This window comes from Chiloscyllium plagiosum, chromosome 9, assembly GCF_004010195.1.
Source record: "Chiloscyllium plagiosum isolate BGI_BamShark_2017 chromosome 9, ASM401019v2, whole genome shotgun sequence".
Taxonomy (NCBI): domain Eukaryota; kingdom Metazoa; phylum Chordata; class Chondrichthyes; order Orectolobiformes; family Hemiscylliidae; genus Chiloscyllium; species Chiloscyllium plagiosum.
Window position 1 is genome coordinate 21,662,523 of NC_057718.1, and position 20,336 is coordinate 21,682,858.

Below are 20,336 nucleotides of genomic sequence, written 5' to 3' on the forward strand. Positions count from 1 at the left end.
CTCCCCCCTCTCCTCCCTGACCTATCACCTTCATCTCCTTCCCCACTGACCTATTGTACTCTATGCCACTCTCTCCCCACCCCCACCCTCCTCTAGCTTATCTCTCCACGCTTCAGGCTCTCTGCCTTTATTCCTGATGAAGGGCTTTTGCCCGAAACGTCGATTTTGCCTGTTCAGGATGCTGCCTGAATTGCTGTGCTCTTCCAGCACCACTGATTCAGAATCTGGTTTCCAGCATCTGCAGTCATTGTTTTTACCTCGTTTTTTTTGTCATTCCATGCAGTGGAGATTCTACGATTCCAACTCTTTGCAATCCAAAGGGTTATGTGCAATCCTCATTCTGACTGGTTGATCATTTATCTGAAATGGAATTATATGCAGGGGGAGGGGGGCGAAAGAGGATTGTGGATTTGGGTGAATCGCTCCTTTTCAAATCAGAATAGAAAGGTCAAGCTCAGCTCAGAATTATTCTGCATCCCCTAAATGTTAACTGATGAGCTGAATGGTTTTCCTGTCGTTTTGATTCTAAATTAAATCTGTCCCTCGCCACGTTGACTTTAACACGTCAAACCATTCAACGTGGAAACACTTCGAGTTCAACGACGCTTCTTCAAAACTGACGATCTAACGTACATACTCTATTCCCGCCCCTTGCCAAGATCTCATTGGAAAAAGTCCACGTCAATCAGATAATTAGACCACGGCGGCCATATATCGAGAAGGACGAAACCAAGAGACAAAATATATATCAGCTCTGAATCGAGCAAAATTTCTTACCCGTTAATGGTGTACGACTTTTGCGGTCCTGTTTTACAGTTAGGATTTGAACAGAGTCACGTGGCCGTTTCCTGGGTGAAGGTTCGTTGGTGAAACCGTGTCTCGCGAGCACGGGTTCCGTTGCCTTGGTAACCCTTAGCCCCCACTGCTTGGATTTACCTGCGCAGCACAGGTTGAACTTTGTTGTTGTAGTGTTTGCCAGCCGTCGGTCCGAAATGGGCCACGGACTAAAATGCGGTGTTGCCTTCTCGTTCTTTGCCGTTTTTGCTGCATTTTGGTACCGGCAGCAAGTGGGCAACGAGCTGGACTCGCGTTTGGAGACCGTGTTGACTTCGCTGCTGAAAGCAGAGAGGAAAGTAGACCTGAACCAGCGGCCCCGAGTGGCAGTAGGTAAGGAATCCGAGACCACCTTCACACAATATCTTGTGCACTCAGTAGTTGTCTGTTAGTGAATAAAGAAAAGCAGGTTGAAATGTCATACAAATATACTGTCAGTTTATCTTGTTCAACGTTTCTTATTTTTCAATATTGATGCACAGTCCTTTTGTTGCTTCAGTGGAATGTCTTTAAACGCCTACAAGCTGCGCAAGTCTCATTTTACTTCTATTGCACCTTCCTGACCGTCTGGATTTCTCTTGTGCAGATCTTTCGATCTCTGTTGTATCGCCTTAATTTCATGTTTTTGTTTTATATACCAGCAATGAATGGGACATTTGGAGAAAAAAAAACCTTCAGCTACTCGTTTGAATGCCCCCTTTTCTAAAGTAAAAAATGCAAATTCCTAGATGTTAGCTAGCAGGTTGCTCTGTTTAAAAAAAATGAATCCATCTTTTCTAACCGAAAGTCGTGAACGAAAAGGCCTTATAAAATGAAGAAAGAAAATGGCCCACTTTAGTTGAATCACCAAGTGGAGATTAATGGGCTGAAGTGTTTCAAAACAATACAATACAAAATACACAATATCTCTAAGAATCGTGCATAAGTAAGCACTTCCTGCTTCCTGGTTTCAGAGTTTTTAGACATGCCTTTATGTCCTAACGTTTTTTTTTTGGGTTGCTTTAGCTAAACAGGAGGTTTTATCAGAACAGTGTTAAAACCAGTAGTAGTACTGACGTCAGTGGTGGCTGAGGACAACCTGCAAGAGTACCAATTAAAGGGGAAACATATTCTGAGATGATAGTGTTGATTAGTTGGCAAGTGGATTCTTGTAGAAGTATTATCATGTGACTGTAAAAATTTAAGATTTTGAGTTGCATTCAGTGTTTCATGCTTCTGTATATTGGAAGTTTTATATATGGATGTAGGTTTGCTAGCTGAGCTAGAAGGTTTGTTTTCAGATGTTTTGTCACAATACTAGGTAACATCATTAGTGAGCCTCCGAATGAAGCACTGGGTGGCATGGCCCATTTTCTATTTATGTGTTTGTTTCCTTGGGTTGGTGATGCCATTTCCTGTTATTTTTCTCAGGGGTGGTAAATGGGATCCAAGTCAGTGTGTTTGTTGATAGAGTTCTGGTTGGAATGCTATGCTTCTAGGAATTCTCATGCGTATCTCTGTTTGGCTTGTCCTGGGATGGATGTGTTGTCCCAGCAGAAGTGGTGCCCTTCCTTATCTGTATGTAAGGTTACCAGTGAGAGTGGGTCACACCTTTTTGTGGCTAGTTGATGTTCTTGTATCCTGGTGGCTAGTTTTCTGCCTGTTTGTCCAATGTGTGTTACAGTTCTTGCACGGTATTTTGTAAATGACATTAGTTTTGCTCGTTGTCTGTGTAGGGTCTTTCAAGTTCATTAGCTGCTGTTTTAGTGTGTTGGTGGGTTTGTAGGCTACCATGATGCCAAGTGGTCTGAGTAGTCTGGTAATCATTTCTGAGATGTCTTTGATGTACGGGAGAGTGGCTAGGGTTTCTGAACGTGTTTTGTCTGTTTGTTGGGGTTTGTTGCTGAGAAATGAACGCACTGTGTTCATTGGGTACCCGTTCTTTCCGAATACACTGTGTAGATGATTTTTCTCTGCTCTGCGTAGTTCCTCTGTGCTGCAGTGTATGGTGGCTCATTAAAATAATGCTCTAATGCAGCTTTGTTTGTAGATGTTGGGATGATTGCTTCTGTAGTTCAGTATTATGTCAGTATGCGTTGTTTTCCTGTAGACGCTGGTTTGAAGTTCTCCACTGGCTGTTTGCTCTACTGCAACATTTAGGAGTGGCAGTTTGTTGCTTTCTCCTCTTTAGTGAATTTTATGCCAGGTAAGGGTATTATTGATGATCTTGAAAGTTTCCTCTAATTTGTTTTGTTTAGTGATGGTAAAGCTTTCATCCACATAACAAACCCAAAGATTGGATTGGATGGTTGGCAGAGCTGTTTGTTCGAATCTCTGCATTACTGCTTCTGCTAAGAACCCTGATATTGGAGATCCCATGGGTGTTCTGTTGTTTTGTCTGTAGGTTTTGTTGTTGAAGGTGAAGTGGGTGGTAAGCTTGATGACAATACCCTTGCTGATTAAGTTGGTGGTGTCTGGATTTTGTGTCTTTGGTTCTTCTAATAATGTAGTCAGTATTTCCTTGGCCAGGCTGATGTTGATGGATGTGAACAGGGCTGTTATGTCAAAGGAGACCATCATTTCATCCTCTTCAATCTTGGTGTCTTTGGTCTTCAGGAATTCTTGGTGGAGTGGATGGAGTGGCATCAGTCTTCTATTAAGTATTTTAGTCTTTGGTATTGCTCCTTGGCCAATCTGTAAATTGGTGTTCCAGGTCTGAGGGGGCTCTTGGTTTGTGAACTTTGGGTACCATCTGGTTTTGCTTTTTGGAAGTCGGTCTTATTTATTTCTCCAGATTTCTGAAATGTTTTGAGTAGGTGAAGATTTATTCCTGAGGTTGAGGTTCTGGAGGTAGGTTTGCTTGCTGAGCTGGAAGGTTCGTTTTTCAGATGTTTCATCACCATACTAGGTAACATCATCAGTGAGCCTCCAGATGAAGCACTGTTTAGGTTTCCTTGGGTTGGTGATGTAAGTTCCTGTGGTGATGTGATTTCCTATTATTTTTCTTAGGTGGCAGTAAATGGCGCTAACTTTTTATATATCAATACAAAGGGTCCTAATCTTTTGTAGACAGCACATGTACTCACTTTACCTGTGTCAACTCAGCAAAATAGGTGACAGCCATTTGATGATTCATTTCTCAGGGTACTGTCTTGATCGATCAATGTCATTCGTCCTTAACTGATTAATCAAGACATTGCAATGAGGAATCACTTGCCAATCAGTTGAGCACTTTACCAAAGAATGTTAGTTTTCCCCTTACTCTGGTATCTCATGAATTATCCTGACATGTGCTAGATGAAAAGCTTCATCGATCTGTGTCTTTTTTTAAGCAATGCTCAATGACTGGCAGCATAGATCTAAGGTAAGGGGCAGGGAGTTTAGAGGGGATGTGAGAGAAAACAAGTTTTATCCAGATGGTGTTGGGAATCTGGAACTTGCTGCCTCAAAGGCAAAAAACCCTCATTGAAGTATTCATGTGAGCACTTGCAATATCAAGGCATACAAGGTTATGGGCTACGTACTGAAAAATGGGATTGGAATAGTTAGATATTTTTTAAACTAGCATAGACTCTGAGCCTAAGGCCATTTTTCAGTGCTGCTGACCTCTAATATTCTTATTCTTTACTATCAAATGTCATAACTGTTTTATAGTTGAAACAATATTTTCCAATTAGGATCTGTTGTATAGATATGGGGCACCTTCAGTTCTGTAGAAGTCCAAAGAAACTGACAAACAATCTGTGCTTGTATTCTTTGGTTGACCACCAATAAACAAACATATATGTATAAGATTGTGCACATGTATAAATTGAGTTCGCTAAGACAAAGTTGAGATCTTCTGATCATCCTTAGAGTTTCTGTATCAAGAAGCACTGAGGATTTGGAAGCATCACAAAGGGGATTCTGTAGTTATAATGGCTAGCAGGTAAGTCTAGAGAAAGAGTTTGAATCTGGAAGAAACCAGACCCTGTGTGTATGGGGCTGATGTGGTGGTATTTCGGGCAAAATTATGCAGATACTAGTGATTGGAAATACTGGCGAAACTCCAGTCTGGTAGCTTCTGTGGAGGGGGAAACAGAATGAATGTTCAAGCCCAGCTGTGGACTTAAAACGTTTAACTGTTTTCTCTCTCCACAAATGCTGAACTGAGCAAGGGATGGGAAACCAATGTTTTATCCCTAATTGTGCCAAATGGGTTTACAAGCTTATGTAGTCTGAATGTAAACTTCTGTAAACTGGATTGAATTTAAAAAAAATTGTCTGGTAGGTCATTCCCTTCTAGATATTGTTTTCTGTTGCGTGCTTCGCTAATTGTATTCTTTCAGCTTTGGTTTAACAAATTGGCTGAAAAATATGTAGAAAGTAGTGAATTTCAAACAGGCATGTAAACAGAAAAGATTGATACAATAGAATTTCAGTGAGCCACGTTAACCAGTAAGTCACTGAATATGGCCCCAGGCTCTGCAAACATAAACTTGACTGTAAAGGGAATTAATGAGGGGGCAGGGTAGAAATCAGCCTAGAGTGACAAATATAGTTCTACACTCCCTAGATAGAGGTTTTTGTTTTGGGAGATGGACAATGGAAGGTGAGTTTAATGTTTTTGTGGGGAAAAGCTATTTCATTGTGTGCTCTTCAAGCCACATTTATTTAGCAAGATCAGACAGAAATCCGTGTGCTGGGTAGAGCCATTTTGAAATTGAATTGTGAGGCTAATTGTGAAAAGCTTTGTCTTGTGAAAAATACAGGCAGATCAGAGTTAAATAACATAGTTAAGTAAATAATAGGTAGACAGTGGCAAAAACAAAAACAGCGGTACAGGAGAGTGTTAACAGTTTTAGAGTCCATTCAGTATTCTAACAACAGTAGGGTAGAAATTATTTCGAAACTGGCTGGTGCATGTTTTCAGGCTTCTGTACCTTTTCCCCAATGGTAGAGATTGTGGAAAAACATTGTCAGGGCGGGATGGATCTTTGAGAATGCTGGCAGCCTTTCCTTGACAGCCTTTCCTGGTAGATGGACTCCATAGATGGGAGGTTGGCCTTTGTGTATGTCCTGGCCGAGTTCACCACTCTCTGTAATCGTCTCTGATCTTGAATGGTTTGGTTGCCAAACCAGGTTGTAATACATCCAGTCAGAACATTCTCGATGGCGCACCTATAAAAGTTGGCAAGGGTATTCGCTGTTATGCCAAATTTCCTCAGCTGCCTAAGGAAGAAGAGATGTTGGGCCTTTGTAACCAGTGTGTCCCAGTGAAGAGTCCAAGAAAGCTTGTTGTGGATGACCACTCCCAGGAGCTTGACACTGTCCACTGTTCCACCTCTGTACTGTTAAGGTGTAGGGGGGCATGAGTAACATCCCACCAAAAGTCAATAATGAGTTCCTTTTGGTTTTGCCGGCATTGAGAGCTAGGTTGTTCTCAGTGCACCATTTTTACGGGTCTTCCACCTCCTGTCTATATCGTCACCAACTGAGATTCGACTGACTATGGTGGTGTCATCAGCGAACTTGTAAATGGCATTAGTCTGGTTTTTGGCGATGCAGTCATAGGTATACAGTGAGTACAGACGGGGGCTGAGTACACACCTCTGGGGGAAGCTCCAGTGTTGCGTGTTTGGTGAGGATGAAATATTGTCCACAATCTTCACTGATTGTGGCCTGTGGGTCAGGAAACTGAGAGTCCAGTTGCAGAGAGGGGGTTTAGTCTGTGATTACTAAGTTTAGTAATCAGTCTCGAGGGGATAATAGTTTTGAAGGCTGAACTATAGTCAATGAGTAGGATTCCTATGTAGCTGTTCTTGGTGTCAAGATGTTCTCCAGAGGAGTGAAGGGCAAGTGATATGGCATTTGACGTGGATCTGTTGGTCCGATAGGCAAATTGGAGTGGGTCAAGAGTAGAGGAGAGGCTGGAGTTAATTAATGCCATGATCAGCCCTTCAAAGCACTTCATGACCACCAAAGTTAGGGCCACTGGGCAGTAGTCATTGACACATGCTACACGAGCCTTCTTAGGTACAGGGATGATGTTGGCTCTCTTGAAACAGGCAGGGACAGTGGCCTGCTGCAGGGAGAGGTTGAAGATGTCCGAGAAGACCTCTGTCAGATGATCTGTGCATGCCCTGAGTGCATGGCCTGGTACTCTGTCTGGTCCCATCACTTTCCTTGGATTCACACGAAGGAAAACTGATCCGCTATCTGATGCAGTGATTGGCATAGGTTTGTCAGGGCTTGTTGGAATAGGTGTTCAAAGTGAGCATAGAAGGTGTTGAGACGATCTGTCATTGTCTGCTATCTTGCACTGTCTCATTTTAGAACCTGTGATGTCATTCAGTCCTTGCCATAGTTGCCGGGTGTCTCTGAGTCTGTAGTTTAGACTGGTTTTGGTCCTTGGCTGTCTTAATGGCTCTGCGAAGGTCATACCTGGATTTCTTATATTTGAGTGGGTTTCGTGATCTGAAGTCCTCTCACCTGGTTTTTGGCAGGTTCTGTATGCCCTGATTCATCCAGGATTCCCTGTTGGGGAACACCCGGATTGACTTCCTTGGTATATGGTCTTCCACACACTTGCTGATCATCTGTGATGACCTGTATCCCCAAAGGGGTCTCCTGCTTGAGGGTGATTTTGTTCACAATGCTACCTTTTGATTTAGTTGCTTTTTCTATGATATACAGTTCGAACAATACACATCATTTAAATTGCTTGTTTGTGTTTATTTCTATAGAATTACTAAATGTCAAAGATGGTCACAATAAATGTTTTTAATTTAATAATTCTTTCCAATAATCCTAATTGGAGATGCGATAGTTGCAAATTAAATTGAAAAACATCGCCAAGGGAAGCATGCGCTTTGTTTTTGACACTCTTGCTGAGAATGTATACTGGGTATGAACAGGTAGGGGGAGTTAGGTTTTGAGAAACAAGAGGTTCAACTGAGCATGACTCAGATCAGATAAGAACTTGCAGTTAACAATGGGGTGCTGGAGGCAAGGGGTTAGCAAGGTGGAAAAGTATTTATTATAGAGAGCCATTTAACAATATTGGAAGTATTCCATATGTAAGATCAGTTTAACAAGGTGAAATGTATTTATTATGTGAAGCCAGTTATTCATTGTAACAGCAGATGGCTTAATCTTTTCTATTGACACTCGCTGATTGTAATGGTCTCCCAGTCAATAGGTTTTTTGCCTTATCTGGATGCTCCTCCCTGTAAAATGACTATTTAATTCATTTTAGACACTGTTGTTCCAGAGAGAAGACCGAGAACTCACGTCTGTGTGCACGTGGACGATTTGTTCTCTCTCCCTCCAGGCCCCAGAAAAAAAATGGAGGATGTAAAACTATACTGCGTCTGAGTGTTTTGCTTCAACTGGTGGGCGGGGGGATGTTGGGGAAATGGGACAACAATGCTGTCATCATTTGAATGTCACGCTTGTTTATAAGGAGATAGTGTCAATGAGATGGTGTAATGATAGTAATTTGTCATATATTGATGTGTAATGGTGTGTATCAAAAGCAATCCATCTTTGTGATTGTGCTAACTTATGTGGTTCAGCTCCGTTTATCATTGCAGGGGCAGCTTGCCTATAGAAGTAAATTACTGTTTCAGCTGAGGTCTGAAATGACAGCTTTGTGAGCATAAAGTAATTTGTGACATTGAGACAATGTTAATCATGACATTCAGCTTACTGCATATCCAGAAATGAATGCATTGCTCCCCACATCATTTTGTTTGAATAACATGTATCAACTGACTAGGATTCTTTGAACTTATTTTTTTAATAGAACATAAGAGCCTTTTATGAATGATAATACAGTGACAATTAGAGCCCCATAATCATAGAATCCACACAGTTTGAAAACAGGCCATTCAGCCCAACAAATCCATGCTGACCCTCAAGACCAACCCACTAGATGCATCACCTATCCCTGTAACCCTGCATTTCACGTGGCTAGTGCACTTAACATGTACATCTCTGAACATTATGGGCAATGTATCATGGCCAATCCTCCTAACTTTCATATTTTTGGACTGGGAGGAAACTGGAGCACCCAACCAAAAACCATGCAGACGTGGGGGAGAACGTACAAACTCCACATAGACGATCATCTGAAGTTGGAATCAAAACCTAGGTCCCTAGCACTGAGGCAGCAGTGTTAACCACTGTACCACCCTTTGTGTATTATGTTGCATTTGCTTAACAATATTTTCTTCCATTCAATTGTGTGAAGGTACTGATGTATTTAAAATGTGTTACTGCTGATTTAGGGGAAAATTATAGTGTTGTCTTAATGTCTACAAATCCAGAAGCCCAAGTTAATGCTGCCGTTTCAAATACCACTGCTAGGTGGTGGAATTTCAGTTGAATTAACGCATAACAAATCTGGATCATAAAGCCAGTCTCTGTGTTGGTAACCATGAACCTGTCATTAATTATTGTAAAAACCCATCAGTCTTGCAACTGTCATTTTTAAAGGGAAGGAAATCTGTCATCCTTATCTGGTCTGGCCTACAGGTGACTCCAGATCCACACCAGTATGTTGACTATCAACATCCCTCTGGCATGTGTAACAGAGCAGAGGTTGACACTCCTCTAATAATTAAAATAGAAACATCCAAAAAAGATTGCTTTGTATTGTAATCTGACAAAGAAGTATGACAAGGGGTATAACTTATCATGAGGGGCATGGATAGGGTAAATAGACAAGGTATTTTCCTTGAGGTGGTGGAGTCTAGAACTAGAGGGCATAGGTTTAGTGTGAATGGGAAAAGATATAAAAGAGACCTAAGAGGCAAGGGTGGTGTGTGTATAAAATGGGCTGCCAGAGGAAGTGATAGAGGCTGATATAATGTAAAAGTAATCTGGATGGGTATATGAATAAGAAGGGTTTGGAGGAATATGGGCTAAGTGCTGGCAAATGGGACTAGATTAGTTTGGGATATCTGGTCGGCATGGACGAGTTGGACCGAAGGTCTATGACACTGTGACAAAGTGGAGTTAACTTGAATTGTTCTTTGAAAGTGCCAAATAGACCTCATGTTTTGTTGCTAAATTTTTAATATGAAAACATTAACTGGTATATCTAGCTTTTATAGAAATCTTTATATAAACATTCATCTATCAGTTTGGTTCAACCTGTGATAAAATAATGTCTTTATGTTGTTCGGCTTTTAGTAGCTGTAATCTTATTTGCTTTGATTCAGCAACACCATCCAGCTCCATTTATAAAACGTTCATCTGAACATTGCACTCTTGGGCCTTGATCCCACTTTTGATTAATCATTACCATTCTATGTAGATCGCTGTTCCATTATATCTTTTGTGCCTCTGGAATGTCTGATTTCAGTTTCAAGCCAGGTTGCGATTTTATAAGCTTTTGCTTTGGCCACACTCCTGAATGGATAAAGACCTCTGGTCCTGCACTACTTGGGGGTAATCTAAATCGAACTGCTTGGTAATCTAAATTATCTAGTAATACAGTGGCTTGTCCTCTTGCATCTGAGTCAACAAGTTGTGGATTCAAATCTCTCAATCTCCTGACCTAAGTTGTCACTCCAAAGCAGTTCTGGAATATTGCATTGATGGCGATGTCGTGTTTCATCTGAGCAGTTAGAGACATTTCTGTATTTGGGTGGATGTAAAAGATGCAGTGGAGCATATAAGAAGAATTTGGGAGTTCTCTGTTGCATCCAATTTTAATATTTATTCCTTAATCAACACTCAAAAGCAAATTATTCCATCGTTATCATATTATTGTATGCTTTTTCTGCATTACTGTACAACCTACACTTAACTTTCTTTTTAAATATTAATCATAAACTTATTTTGACCTTGCTTTAGGTTTTGGTGGCTGTCTTGACATTGTGGCAGATGGAATTGCTCTGTTAAAGAAAGCTGGCATCAAACCAAGCAAGAATCCTATCCATCATAATTTCATCACATCAGAAGAACAGTTGGCTGAAAGCTTTGCTTACTTCTTTCCTCCTGGAGCTGCATCGGAGTAAGAAATAAGTTTGAATGAGATTTAGCATATTGGTCATCACCTTTTGATAAAACTTGATGTTGTACAATTTCTGGAAAATAACGAATATAGTAACAACAAGTAGGATAGGTGATAGCATAGTAATTTTTTGTTTAGGGAAAGGAATCTATCATTCCTATCTGGTCTATCTTATTTTATGCCAGACCCATAGTAATGTGGTTGACTGTTAACTGCTCTGGACAATTAGGGTAGGCAACAAATTCTGGCTGAACCAGCGATGCCCACATCCTATGAATCAATAATTTTAATAAAAATAATTCAAACATTATCACTATGATTTCATTCGAGAACAGCAGCAAGACTCTTAAGTATAATACATAATATTCCTTTAATATTTTTAAAGGATTGTGCTGTAAGTTGAGATTAACATTTAGTAATAATTTATTTCAAAACCAAATTTTGATAGCATAACTATTTTAAGTGTATTAGGAAATCAGTTGTCGTGCAGCCTTGTGATTTAGTAGTTTTTGACCAAGTCATCATTTAGTCACGCAAATGTACTGTTAAATCCAAAAATAATACTATTGTGAGAATAGTCACTTAAATTATTTTTGTGAGCTCATGTTTAGAACACAGAAAATCATGCACAAGGCAAGCTATAACCTTTTGTATGCCTTAGTGTAATACTTTGGCTGAGAAATGGCTCCTTTGGCTCCTTTTTTTTGTCATGTGGAGGACTTGGTGTTAGACTGGGGTGGACAAAGTTAAAAATCACACAACACCAGGTTGTAGTCTGACCGGTTTATTTGGAAGCGCTAACTTTCGGAGCACTGCTCCATCATCAGTTAGGTGCTACCTGATGAAGGAGCAGCTCTCCGAAAGCTAGTGTTTCCAAACAAACCTGTTGGGTTATAACCTGGTGTTGTGATTTTTAACTTTTCTTTTGTTTCTGTAATTATTCTCCGTTAGTGAATGCAAAGTAACTTCATGCTGATGCTAAATTACAAAGGCACGTTTAACTGTTCACCATCCTTAATTAGAGAAGCTACAACAATGGTAAGTACACAAGTTGGAAAAACCTTTACACTGACATGTTAGTATTCTTAAGAATTTAGGTTAATGCTGCATTATTAGGGGAGAGTGGACTGTGCTGCATCCATTCTTGCTATGATCATGTGCCACCGGGTGTGAACAGTTTGTTTTTTAAATGAGTCCCAGCATTAGTGTCTCCCTGAACACTAAAGGTGAGAAAGTAAGTTAATGCAGTTTCACTCAGCTGAAGTACAGGTGCGAAAGTGGTGTGGATAAGCAAGGGCTGGGACTATAAAGTACATCAGGCCCAATTACCCTGCCTGCCTTGGACTGACCAGGGGCTTGCTATGATGTGGCCTGTGTCAAGTTGGGAACCCAGGCCATGAGCAACACTGTTATTCCTGTGGATGACTCCATAAAAGTTGTATGCAAGTTGAAAAGAGCAAAGAATAGCTTGCCTATTGTCGCAGTTTCTCAATGTGTCATTTATGATTTTGGTCAGAGTAGTTTTGGTGGAGTGGCAATCAAACTGGAGGCATTTGAATACGGGCGACCCCTGTATCTACAGTTACTGTGGTTTATCGTGGTTCGAACATTTGGGGAATGTTCTAGGACCAAGAAGCTGCCGGGAATGTATGTTCCCCATTTTTAAATGGAAGGCTTTGCACCTATCTGCGATTTTGGGCTTCTGCGGGAGGTTTTGGAATGTATCCCCCGTGGGTACGGGGGACTACTTTATAGGATTTTGGGCGGAAAACTGGTGTAGATTTAAAAGGTGGTAATATGTTAAGGGACTATGGAGAGGAAAGGGAGTTTGAAGATGGGGAGTAATTTACAATAATAGTGAGAAGGGAATCCTTTTTAAGGAGGCTGGTGGTGGTTGATTTAAAGAAGAGAGGCAGTAGTTGAAGAGCACATTCTTCGCAAACTTCAGGGCCAAGAAGTAAAGTTGAGTGGTCAGCATATTAATGGAAATAGGGTTTGAAGGGGTTTGGATGTGATTTTCATTAAGGTGAGTTCTGAGATGGTGTGAAGCAAGATGGGACAACAAAGATCAAAGTTCACAGCTAGGGCTTGGTTTGGCCTGGTAGATTGAGAGAAATGGAAGAGACAGCTGTTCAAATGGCTTAATTCTTAAAAGACCACGAGCTGTCATGAGTTGTTCCTCAAAGATTTTCCTCTGGGTTGGTTTCTTCTGAACAAGGGTCTCCTAGGCATTAAAATCTACATTGCATTTCTTGAGGAAAGCCTTCAGAGATCTTTTGAAATGTTTCCTTTATCGTAGTCCTCGTTTGAGTACCTTGCTTGAGCCGGGCCAAGATTTGCTTTGGCAGTTGGAACTCATACAAGCCAAGCACATGGCTGGCTCAGCAGAGTTGATTTTGGATCATTGTGGCCTCTAGGTTGGTGCTAATAGCTGCTTCAATGATGCTGATGTTAGTATGCATATCTTTCCAATTGATCCAGAGAATGTTTCAAGTGGCTTTGGTACTTCGCAAAGTTCATGAGATAGTGTCTATATGTCGTCCAAATTTCAGCTATTTAGCAAAGTTGCAAGGATGATGCCTCATACACAAGGTACTTGGTATCAGCACGGATACCATGATTGTCGAAGACTGTCATCCTTAGTTGTCAGAAGGTGGCACTCGGACTATGATGTTGAATCTCTGCATCATTGTTAGCCTTAGATGAAAGATAAGGAAAATATCCTACATTTTGGGAGGATTTCTGCATTGATCTGAATGGAGGGATAGAATGAAACTTGACCTGTGTGATAAAGGTTTTGAGTCTTTATGTTGAGGCTGAGAGCAATTCTTAGGTAATACCTGTTGGGTAAGTGAGGCTTGAAGATTCTCTTCTAAGGGAACAGATGACCTTGTCATTCACATATTGAAGTTTTGTGAGCAGTGTTTGTCACTTTCTTGGATTTCAACCAGTTGAGATTTGAAAAGTTTTCCATCCATTTTGTAGTCAAGTCCACCCCACAGGTAAGTTTGTTCTTGACAAAGTGAAGAATGGTAACAATCAAAATCCCAAAAAGGCTGGGGCATGGACCCTTTTCTGCTTGACCCCTGTCTTGACCTGAGGATTTATAATACTGTCAGTGTAGGAGACTGAGGATGTCGATGAATATCTCTGGATAGCTGTTAAAAATCACACACCAGGTTATAGTCCAACAGGTTTAATTGGAAGCGCACTAGCTTTCGGAGCATTGCTCCTTCATCAGGAACCTGTTGGATTATAACCTGGTGTTGTATGATTTTTAACTTTGTACACCCCAGTTCAACACCGGCATATCCAAATCTGGATAGCTGGCCTTTGTCAAGTTGTCTTAAAATATGTCCCCATTCATGATTGATTGTATTGTAGTTCATAAGTTCTTTGAAGTGTTTTGTTAATTGGAGACTGATGTTTTCCCTGTCTCTCATAGTAGTTCCATCCTTATTCCATACCTGTTTGAGGCCAAAAGTTTTGGGTCTATATATTGTTTTGGTGGTACTGAAGAAACTCCAGGTTTGTGTTTGTCAGCAAAGAGTTGCAGCTATTTTGCTTTCTCAGTCCACCATGATGCCATGAGGATTATACTGGCAGAATGGCACTGGAATACTGGTTTTATCGGGCGTTATGGTATCAGTTTCAGATGTAATAGTAGAAATGATATGAGAGAGTGAGAGTGAGAGATTTGGAAAGTTCAGTTATAAGGTAGGCGTAGCTTACTTCCAACCAGGATTGGACACCTTGAGGTAAAGTTGGTAAGAGACTTTGTAATTAGAAGTGGCCATATCTGTGGTTTGATGATACGCAAAATGTGATGCTATGTGAGAGAGCTCCGTCAAGCAGGTGGATATGAATGAGTTGAGGAGTTTATACCGCAGAGCAGGATTAAGGGAGGATAAAAGTGCAATACATTTGGTGGGGTGGGGGGAGGTGGTGGAAAGAGAGCACAAATAAAATAACTGAGAATGGTGAAGAGGCTGAGAGATGAAAGTAGAGATTTTTGCAATTTTTATTTTACTTTGGGCATGGAGAAATTGAGGATGGAACAAGGTGTGAAACTCAATAAATATCATTGGACTAAGGGCTCAAGCAGAAAAGAGAGCTGCATTGTTACCACTGGGCTAAGTTGATGAAGTGGTAACAGGTAGAGATGGGCAAGAAGGCTTTATTCAGAGAATAAAGTTTCATTTACATGAAATAAATCAGGTTGAGGGGTAATGATCCTCAGTAAGTTCATGGATAGGTAGGACTTTTGTTTACAACTGAAAAGACATTTTTGCATGCAGATGCAGAAAAGGCAGTGAGAGTGAATCCAAACGCAGAGTTGACTGGGTCAGCGGTGCAATTGGTGAATTTTGCAGGAAGGAAATAAGCAAGATTTACATCCCAAAGGTGAAAACTGGGTGACAGTTTTGATGAAATAGAAGGAGCACTTGGAGTTATTGCTGATATTGAGTTCCAAGTGCCTTAATGAATCTTTCACCAGATGCCTTGAGGAATAATAAGAGCGTATACAAAGATGTTGTCAAGCCTTTGGTAGAAGAAATCTTTCTGGGAGTTGGAATCGTATAGTATTTGATAAGGAGACTTGAAAGAGGGCATGACAGTAGAAAGGAAAGATTTGAGTTTTATTTTTATTTCCTTAAGGAAATAGAAATGAAGAACTTGTATGTGGAGCAGTATCCAAAGTGCGTTAAACTAATATGGAAACTTAGGCCTGGTTAATTGTCAGATGTTAAGATACATAATTAATAAATGGGGAATCAAATAGACAACAGGAGTCGTCCAGCCTTCCAGTGGTGGGTAAATCGCAGATAGGATTCTGGATTAGTGGTGCTGGATTCGGATGCTGCCCGAACTGCTGTGCTTTTCCAGCACCACTAATCCAGAATCTGTTTTCCAGCATCTGCAGTCATTGTTTTTACCTAAATCGCAGATAGGGTAGAGTCAGTATAGAGCACCAATGAGTTGTGGTTTGAAGAATAATGCATAGCTATTTGGATGATAATCAAACCAACTATTTTTTCTGTGGGAATGAAGATTCAGATATCTTATGGAATCGGTTGCAGAGCAGAAAGAAAGAAAAGTTGAGGTAATGTATAAGAGCCAAAAGTTAGCACTCTTCCTGGCTTGATCCAAAGTAACACTCGAACCAGTAGCCGGTTGTTGGCACAGCTATAGATAGAAGTCACAGTAGCAGTAGTGATGCAGACTGATTTTATTAACTTCTAATGTCAGCCATTTTGTGTCAGATATAATTGCAACTTGGTGACTTGTCTTGCTTTAATTTGGCCAAACAGTAGCCAGATATGAACTATTTATAATTAAGGATGTAGAGCTGGAAATTAAAGATAGAATGTTTTGGTGTAAAAGGTTGCAAGTTAGAATGATATTTTGGTCACTTTCTTTATTGTGCCATAACCTGTTTTATATATCACACTTGTGTTCGTTGACTTACTTTGATTCCTGATTAACACAGTTCTAAAATTTTCAGTCACCGTTTTAAATCTCTCTGTGGTCTCCCCCTCCTCATACCTGCAATCTTTTGTATTTTAACCCTCAGAATTATTCCTAAGATTTTGGCCAACTTGTGCATCTTTTTTATTTTAATTATTTCATTGATGGCCATGCCTTCTGACGCTAAGGTCCTAAGTTTGAGCAATGCTCACTGGTGAAATGTGTTGCTGGAACAGCGCAACAGGTCAGGCAGCATCCAGGGAACAGGAGAATCGACGTTTTGGGCATAAGCCCTTCTTCAGGAATGAGGAAAGTGTGTCCAGCAGGCTAAGATAAAAGGTAGGGAGGAGGGACTTGGGGGAGGGGCTTTGGAAATGCGATAGGTGGAAAGAGGTCAAGGTGAAGGTGATAGGTCAGTTTGGGGTGGGGGCGGAGAGGTCAGGAAGATTGCAGGTTAGGAAGGCGGTGCTGAGTTCGATGGATTTGACTGAGACAAGGTGGGGGTAGGGGAAATGAGGAAACTGGTGAAATCAGAGTTCATCCCTTGTGGTTGGAGGGTTCCTAGGCGGAAGATGAGGCGCTCTTCCTCCAACCGTCGTGTTGATGTGGTCTGGCGATGGCGGAGTCCAAAGACCTGCATATCCTTGGTGGAGTGGGAGGGGGAGTTGAAGTGTTGAGCCACAGGGTGGTTGGGTTGATTGGTCCGGGTGTCCCAGAGGTGTTCTCTGAAACGCTCCGCAAGTCGGCGGCCTGTCTCCCCCTCTATATTCCCAAATTCAGTTTACTTTCACAAATATGCTGGTGAGCTGCCGCCTTGAACTTCTGTAATCTGTCTGGTGCAGGTAGACCTAAGAAAACAATTAGGGAGGGAGTTCCAGGATTTTTACCCAGTGATACTGAAAAACAACAATATATTTCCAAGTCTGGATGGTGAATGCGTTGGAGGGATAGTTGCCAGTTATGGTGTTGCAATGTATTTGCTGCCCTTGTCTTTGTGGATAGTAGTGGTCGTGGCTTTGGAAGGTGTTTTAAAGGAGTCTTAAGGAAATTTTGTCGTGCATCTTGTAGATGATACACATTGCTGCTACTGAACTGTGAGTGCATGTTTATGAATGAAATGCCAATCAAATGGCTGCTTTTGTTCTGAATGGTATCCTGCTTCTCAGATCTAATGTCTTCCTTGTGTTCCTCCACTGGATTCAGGAAACCTCTAATAAGATTGATGGTCAGGTACTCTATTTCACCCAATTCCTTTTAAAAGGTACAGCACTGTCATTGCCATATGTGAAATATCTCGAATTTCTATAATAAACAATGTCAGGTCAAACATGGCCTACAGGAAGTTCAAGAACAATGAAATAGACTCTAAGCATGCCATATAGCACGATAGCCAAGGTTTGGGAGCATTTTATAATTCTGTAAGGAAGGCCAAGGAACGTTTATAAATAAAGGGAGAATAGAATGTGCATGTTAAATAGCATGTAGCATAAAATGCATTGACTATGGAGGATTTTATAAATACACATAAAAGAAAACGGATCAAAAACAAATGTGGGTCAATTGTAGGCAGTCATGAAAATTTTAAAATCTGGTGGGGGGGGTCCATGCAGAAGAAATGGCACAAAGTAATTATTTAAGAAAATAACTAGAAGCAGAAGGCAAGTCTGTCAGTCCCTTGACCCTACTCTGCCATTTAATGCAATCATTGCAGATCTCTCAATTCCTTATAACTGCCCACGGTCCAACCCATTGCTAATTAAAAATCTGTTTTCTTCAAATTTACTCAATTTCCCAATATCCACAATTTGACAGATTCATGCTCCTTTGAAAGAAGTAATTTCTCCTCGTCTCTGTTGTAAATCTGCACTGTATTAACTAAAACTGTTACTGTGGCAACTTATTCACATGGAGTGATTCATATATGAAACGAGTTGCCAAAGGTAGTGATAGACGCTGGTACAGTTGCTGAGTGGCACAGTGGCTCAGTGGTTAGCACTGCAGCCTCACAGCGCCAGGGACCGGGGTTCAATTCCAGCCTTGGATGACTGTGCAAACTCCACACAGACATTCTCCCAGTGTCTGCGTGGGTTTCTTCCCACAGTCCCAAGATGTGCAGGTTAGGTGGATTGGCCATGCTAAATTGCCCATAATGTTAGGTGCGTTAGTCAGAGGGAAATGGGTCTGGGTGGGTTACTCTTTGGAGGGTCGACGTGGTCTTATTGGGCTGAAGGGCTTTTTTCCACACTGTGGGGAATCTAATCTAATCTCATTTTAAAAAAAACAGGTACATGAATGGGAAAGGTTTAGAGGGACATAAACCAAACATAGGCAATTGGGACTCTTGATCGGCATAGACATGTTGGACTGAAGGTTTTGTTTCAGTGCTGTATAACTCTGACTGTGTTGTTAGACCTGAACACATGCAAGCAAGTGGAGAGTATTCCATTGGATTCCTGATTTGTGCCTCACAGATGGTGGACCGGCTTTGGCAAAGCAAGAAGTGAACTACTCACTGCAGTATTCCTAACCTCTGGCCTTCTCTGTACCCGTAGAATGTTTATGGCTAGTCCAATGCAGTTTTTGGTCAATGGTAACCCCCAGGATGTTGACAGTGGAGGATTCAGTGGTCATGCCAACTTTCTGTTGTCTAATCACCTGCTCTGATTATCACCTTGTTATATAGTATAACGTTAAAGGTACAATGTACAGTAAAGCTACAATAAATCAAAGTGCAGCAAGCTGCTGTGTTAATTCGGGCTTTGAGAAGGCCAAGGAAGGCCTTGTGTAACCCAATTTGTCTACAAGTCTGCTCAGAGTCAGCGAAGAACAAGCAAGTGAAAGCAGGAATGTGGTATGAAATGAGAAAAATTTCTTCATTTCTTTCCATCAGTTTGTGCATTATAATGAATTTGCCAGGTAAAAGACATGGAAATATGTTGGGAATTGGCTCTGGAATTTCTGCTTAGCTTGTGTTCTTTTGGTGAGTGTGATACAGTCCACAATGTTGTTTAGTGCAGTCAAATGTGTTTGAAAATCTCCCTGCACCCCTAACCACGGGTTTCTTCTAAATTATTTTGGTTGCACAGACCTGAGGTCCATGTGGGGCATTGATCCCTGGAACTGGAAGTTGATACCATAATTGGCATATGTTTGCCTTTTCAGTGACTACATAGCTTAGAAGGAATGCAGTCACTAATTATCACAGCCTCATCGCTTATGATGTAATGGCGATGCTATACCTTGCTATGAATTAGTCCAGATGTTCATTACTGCAGGTGACCTCTTTGGTGTGTCGGCCAAGTGGCATAATGGATTACACGTCTGACATTGAATCAGACGATTGTAGTTTTGAGTCCTGCCTGGCTTGAATGCAGCATGTTGCTTTGTTGCAGTCAGAGGTACCCTAGGATGACTCTCCTTTCCTGCTGGCGATGAAACATATTTCTGCTTGAGCTGCACTGAGCCATGTTTGTGAAATTGCTTTACCCTCTGAAAAGATAACCGTTCTCAACATCATCTTTGCTGGAGGGAATGCCTATTAGTTCTAAAATGATGGCCTTTTGCTTCAGGATGGTTGACAAAACTTGACAGTGGAATCTCCCACTCCTTAATGACATCTATTATTTAGTTTGCACCTCGGTTTTCCACTTGCAGTGTCAATTTCGTTTTGTCTTCAAGCGACAACATTTTTAAATTACTCATCTTTTTGCACTAATTTGACTAATCTGGAGTTGAGTTTCTAACTTTGACTGACTTTAGGAAATCCAATAGATGGATATCCTTTTTTGCCATGGGGACTGGCTAACCATTTGCTACAATTATAGAATTTTGGATTATCCGATTTTGACTTATTGTAATTTCATTGTAAGTGTGAAGTGGTTGACTTTATTTTTGTTGTTGAAACATGTTAACACTGTGGAAAGTATTGGAGAGATATTTACTTAAATTGTTTTTGGTGTGACTTTTTACTTTGGAAAGTGACTGCAGAACTCTGGGTTCTTTTCGTACAAACAAGAAAAGCTTGACAATGTGGTGGTACTCTATTATGAAA

At 40.9% G+C, this 20,336-nt stretch overlaps 1 protein-coding gene and 1 long non-coding RNA gene across 2 annotated transcripts in view; one reads left to right on the top strand and one right to left on the bottom strand.

Moving 5' to 3' along the window:
* The window catches only part of LOC122552692, a 10,183-nt gene extending 9,327 nt beyond the window's left edge, over window positions 1–856 (bottom strand). Inside the window, exons 1-2 of the long non-coding RNA XR_006312452.1 lie at window positions 778–856; window positions 258–360 (exon numbers count right to left, since the gene is read on the bottom strand). This is a non-coding gene — a long non-coding RNA (uncharacterized LOC122552692). The remainder of the gene's footprint in view (window positions 1–257; window positions 361–777) is intronic.
* Window positions 704–20,336, top strand: part of adpgk2 (ADP-dependent glucokinase 2) — a 38,030-nt gene continuing 18,397 nt past the window's right edge. Inside the window, exons 1-2 of the mRNA XM_043695557.1 lie at window positions 704–1,167; window positions 10,657–10,816. Coding sequence (XP_043551492.1) covers window positions 993–1,167; window positions 10,657–10,816 — 335 coding nt within the window. The 5' untranslated portion in view covers window positions 704–992. The remainder of the gene's footprint in view (window positions 1,168–10,656; window positions 10,817–20,336) is intronic.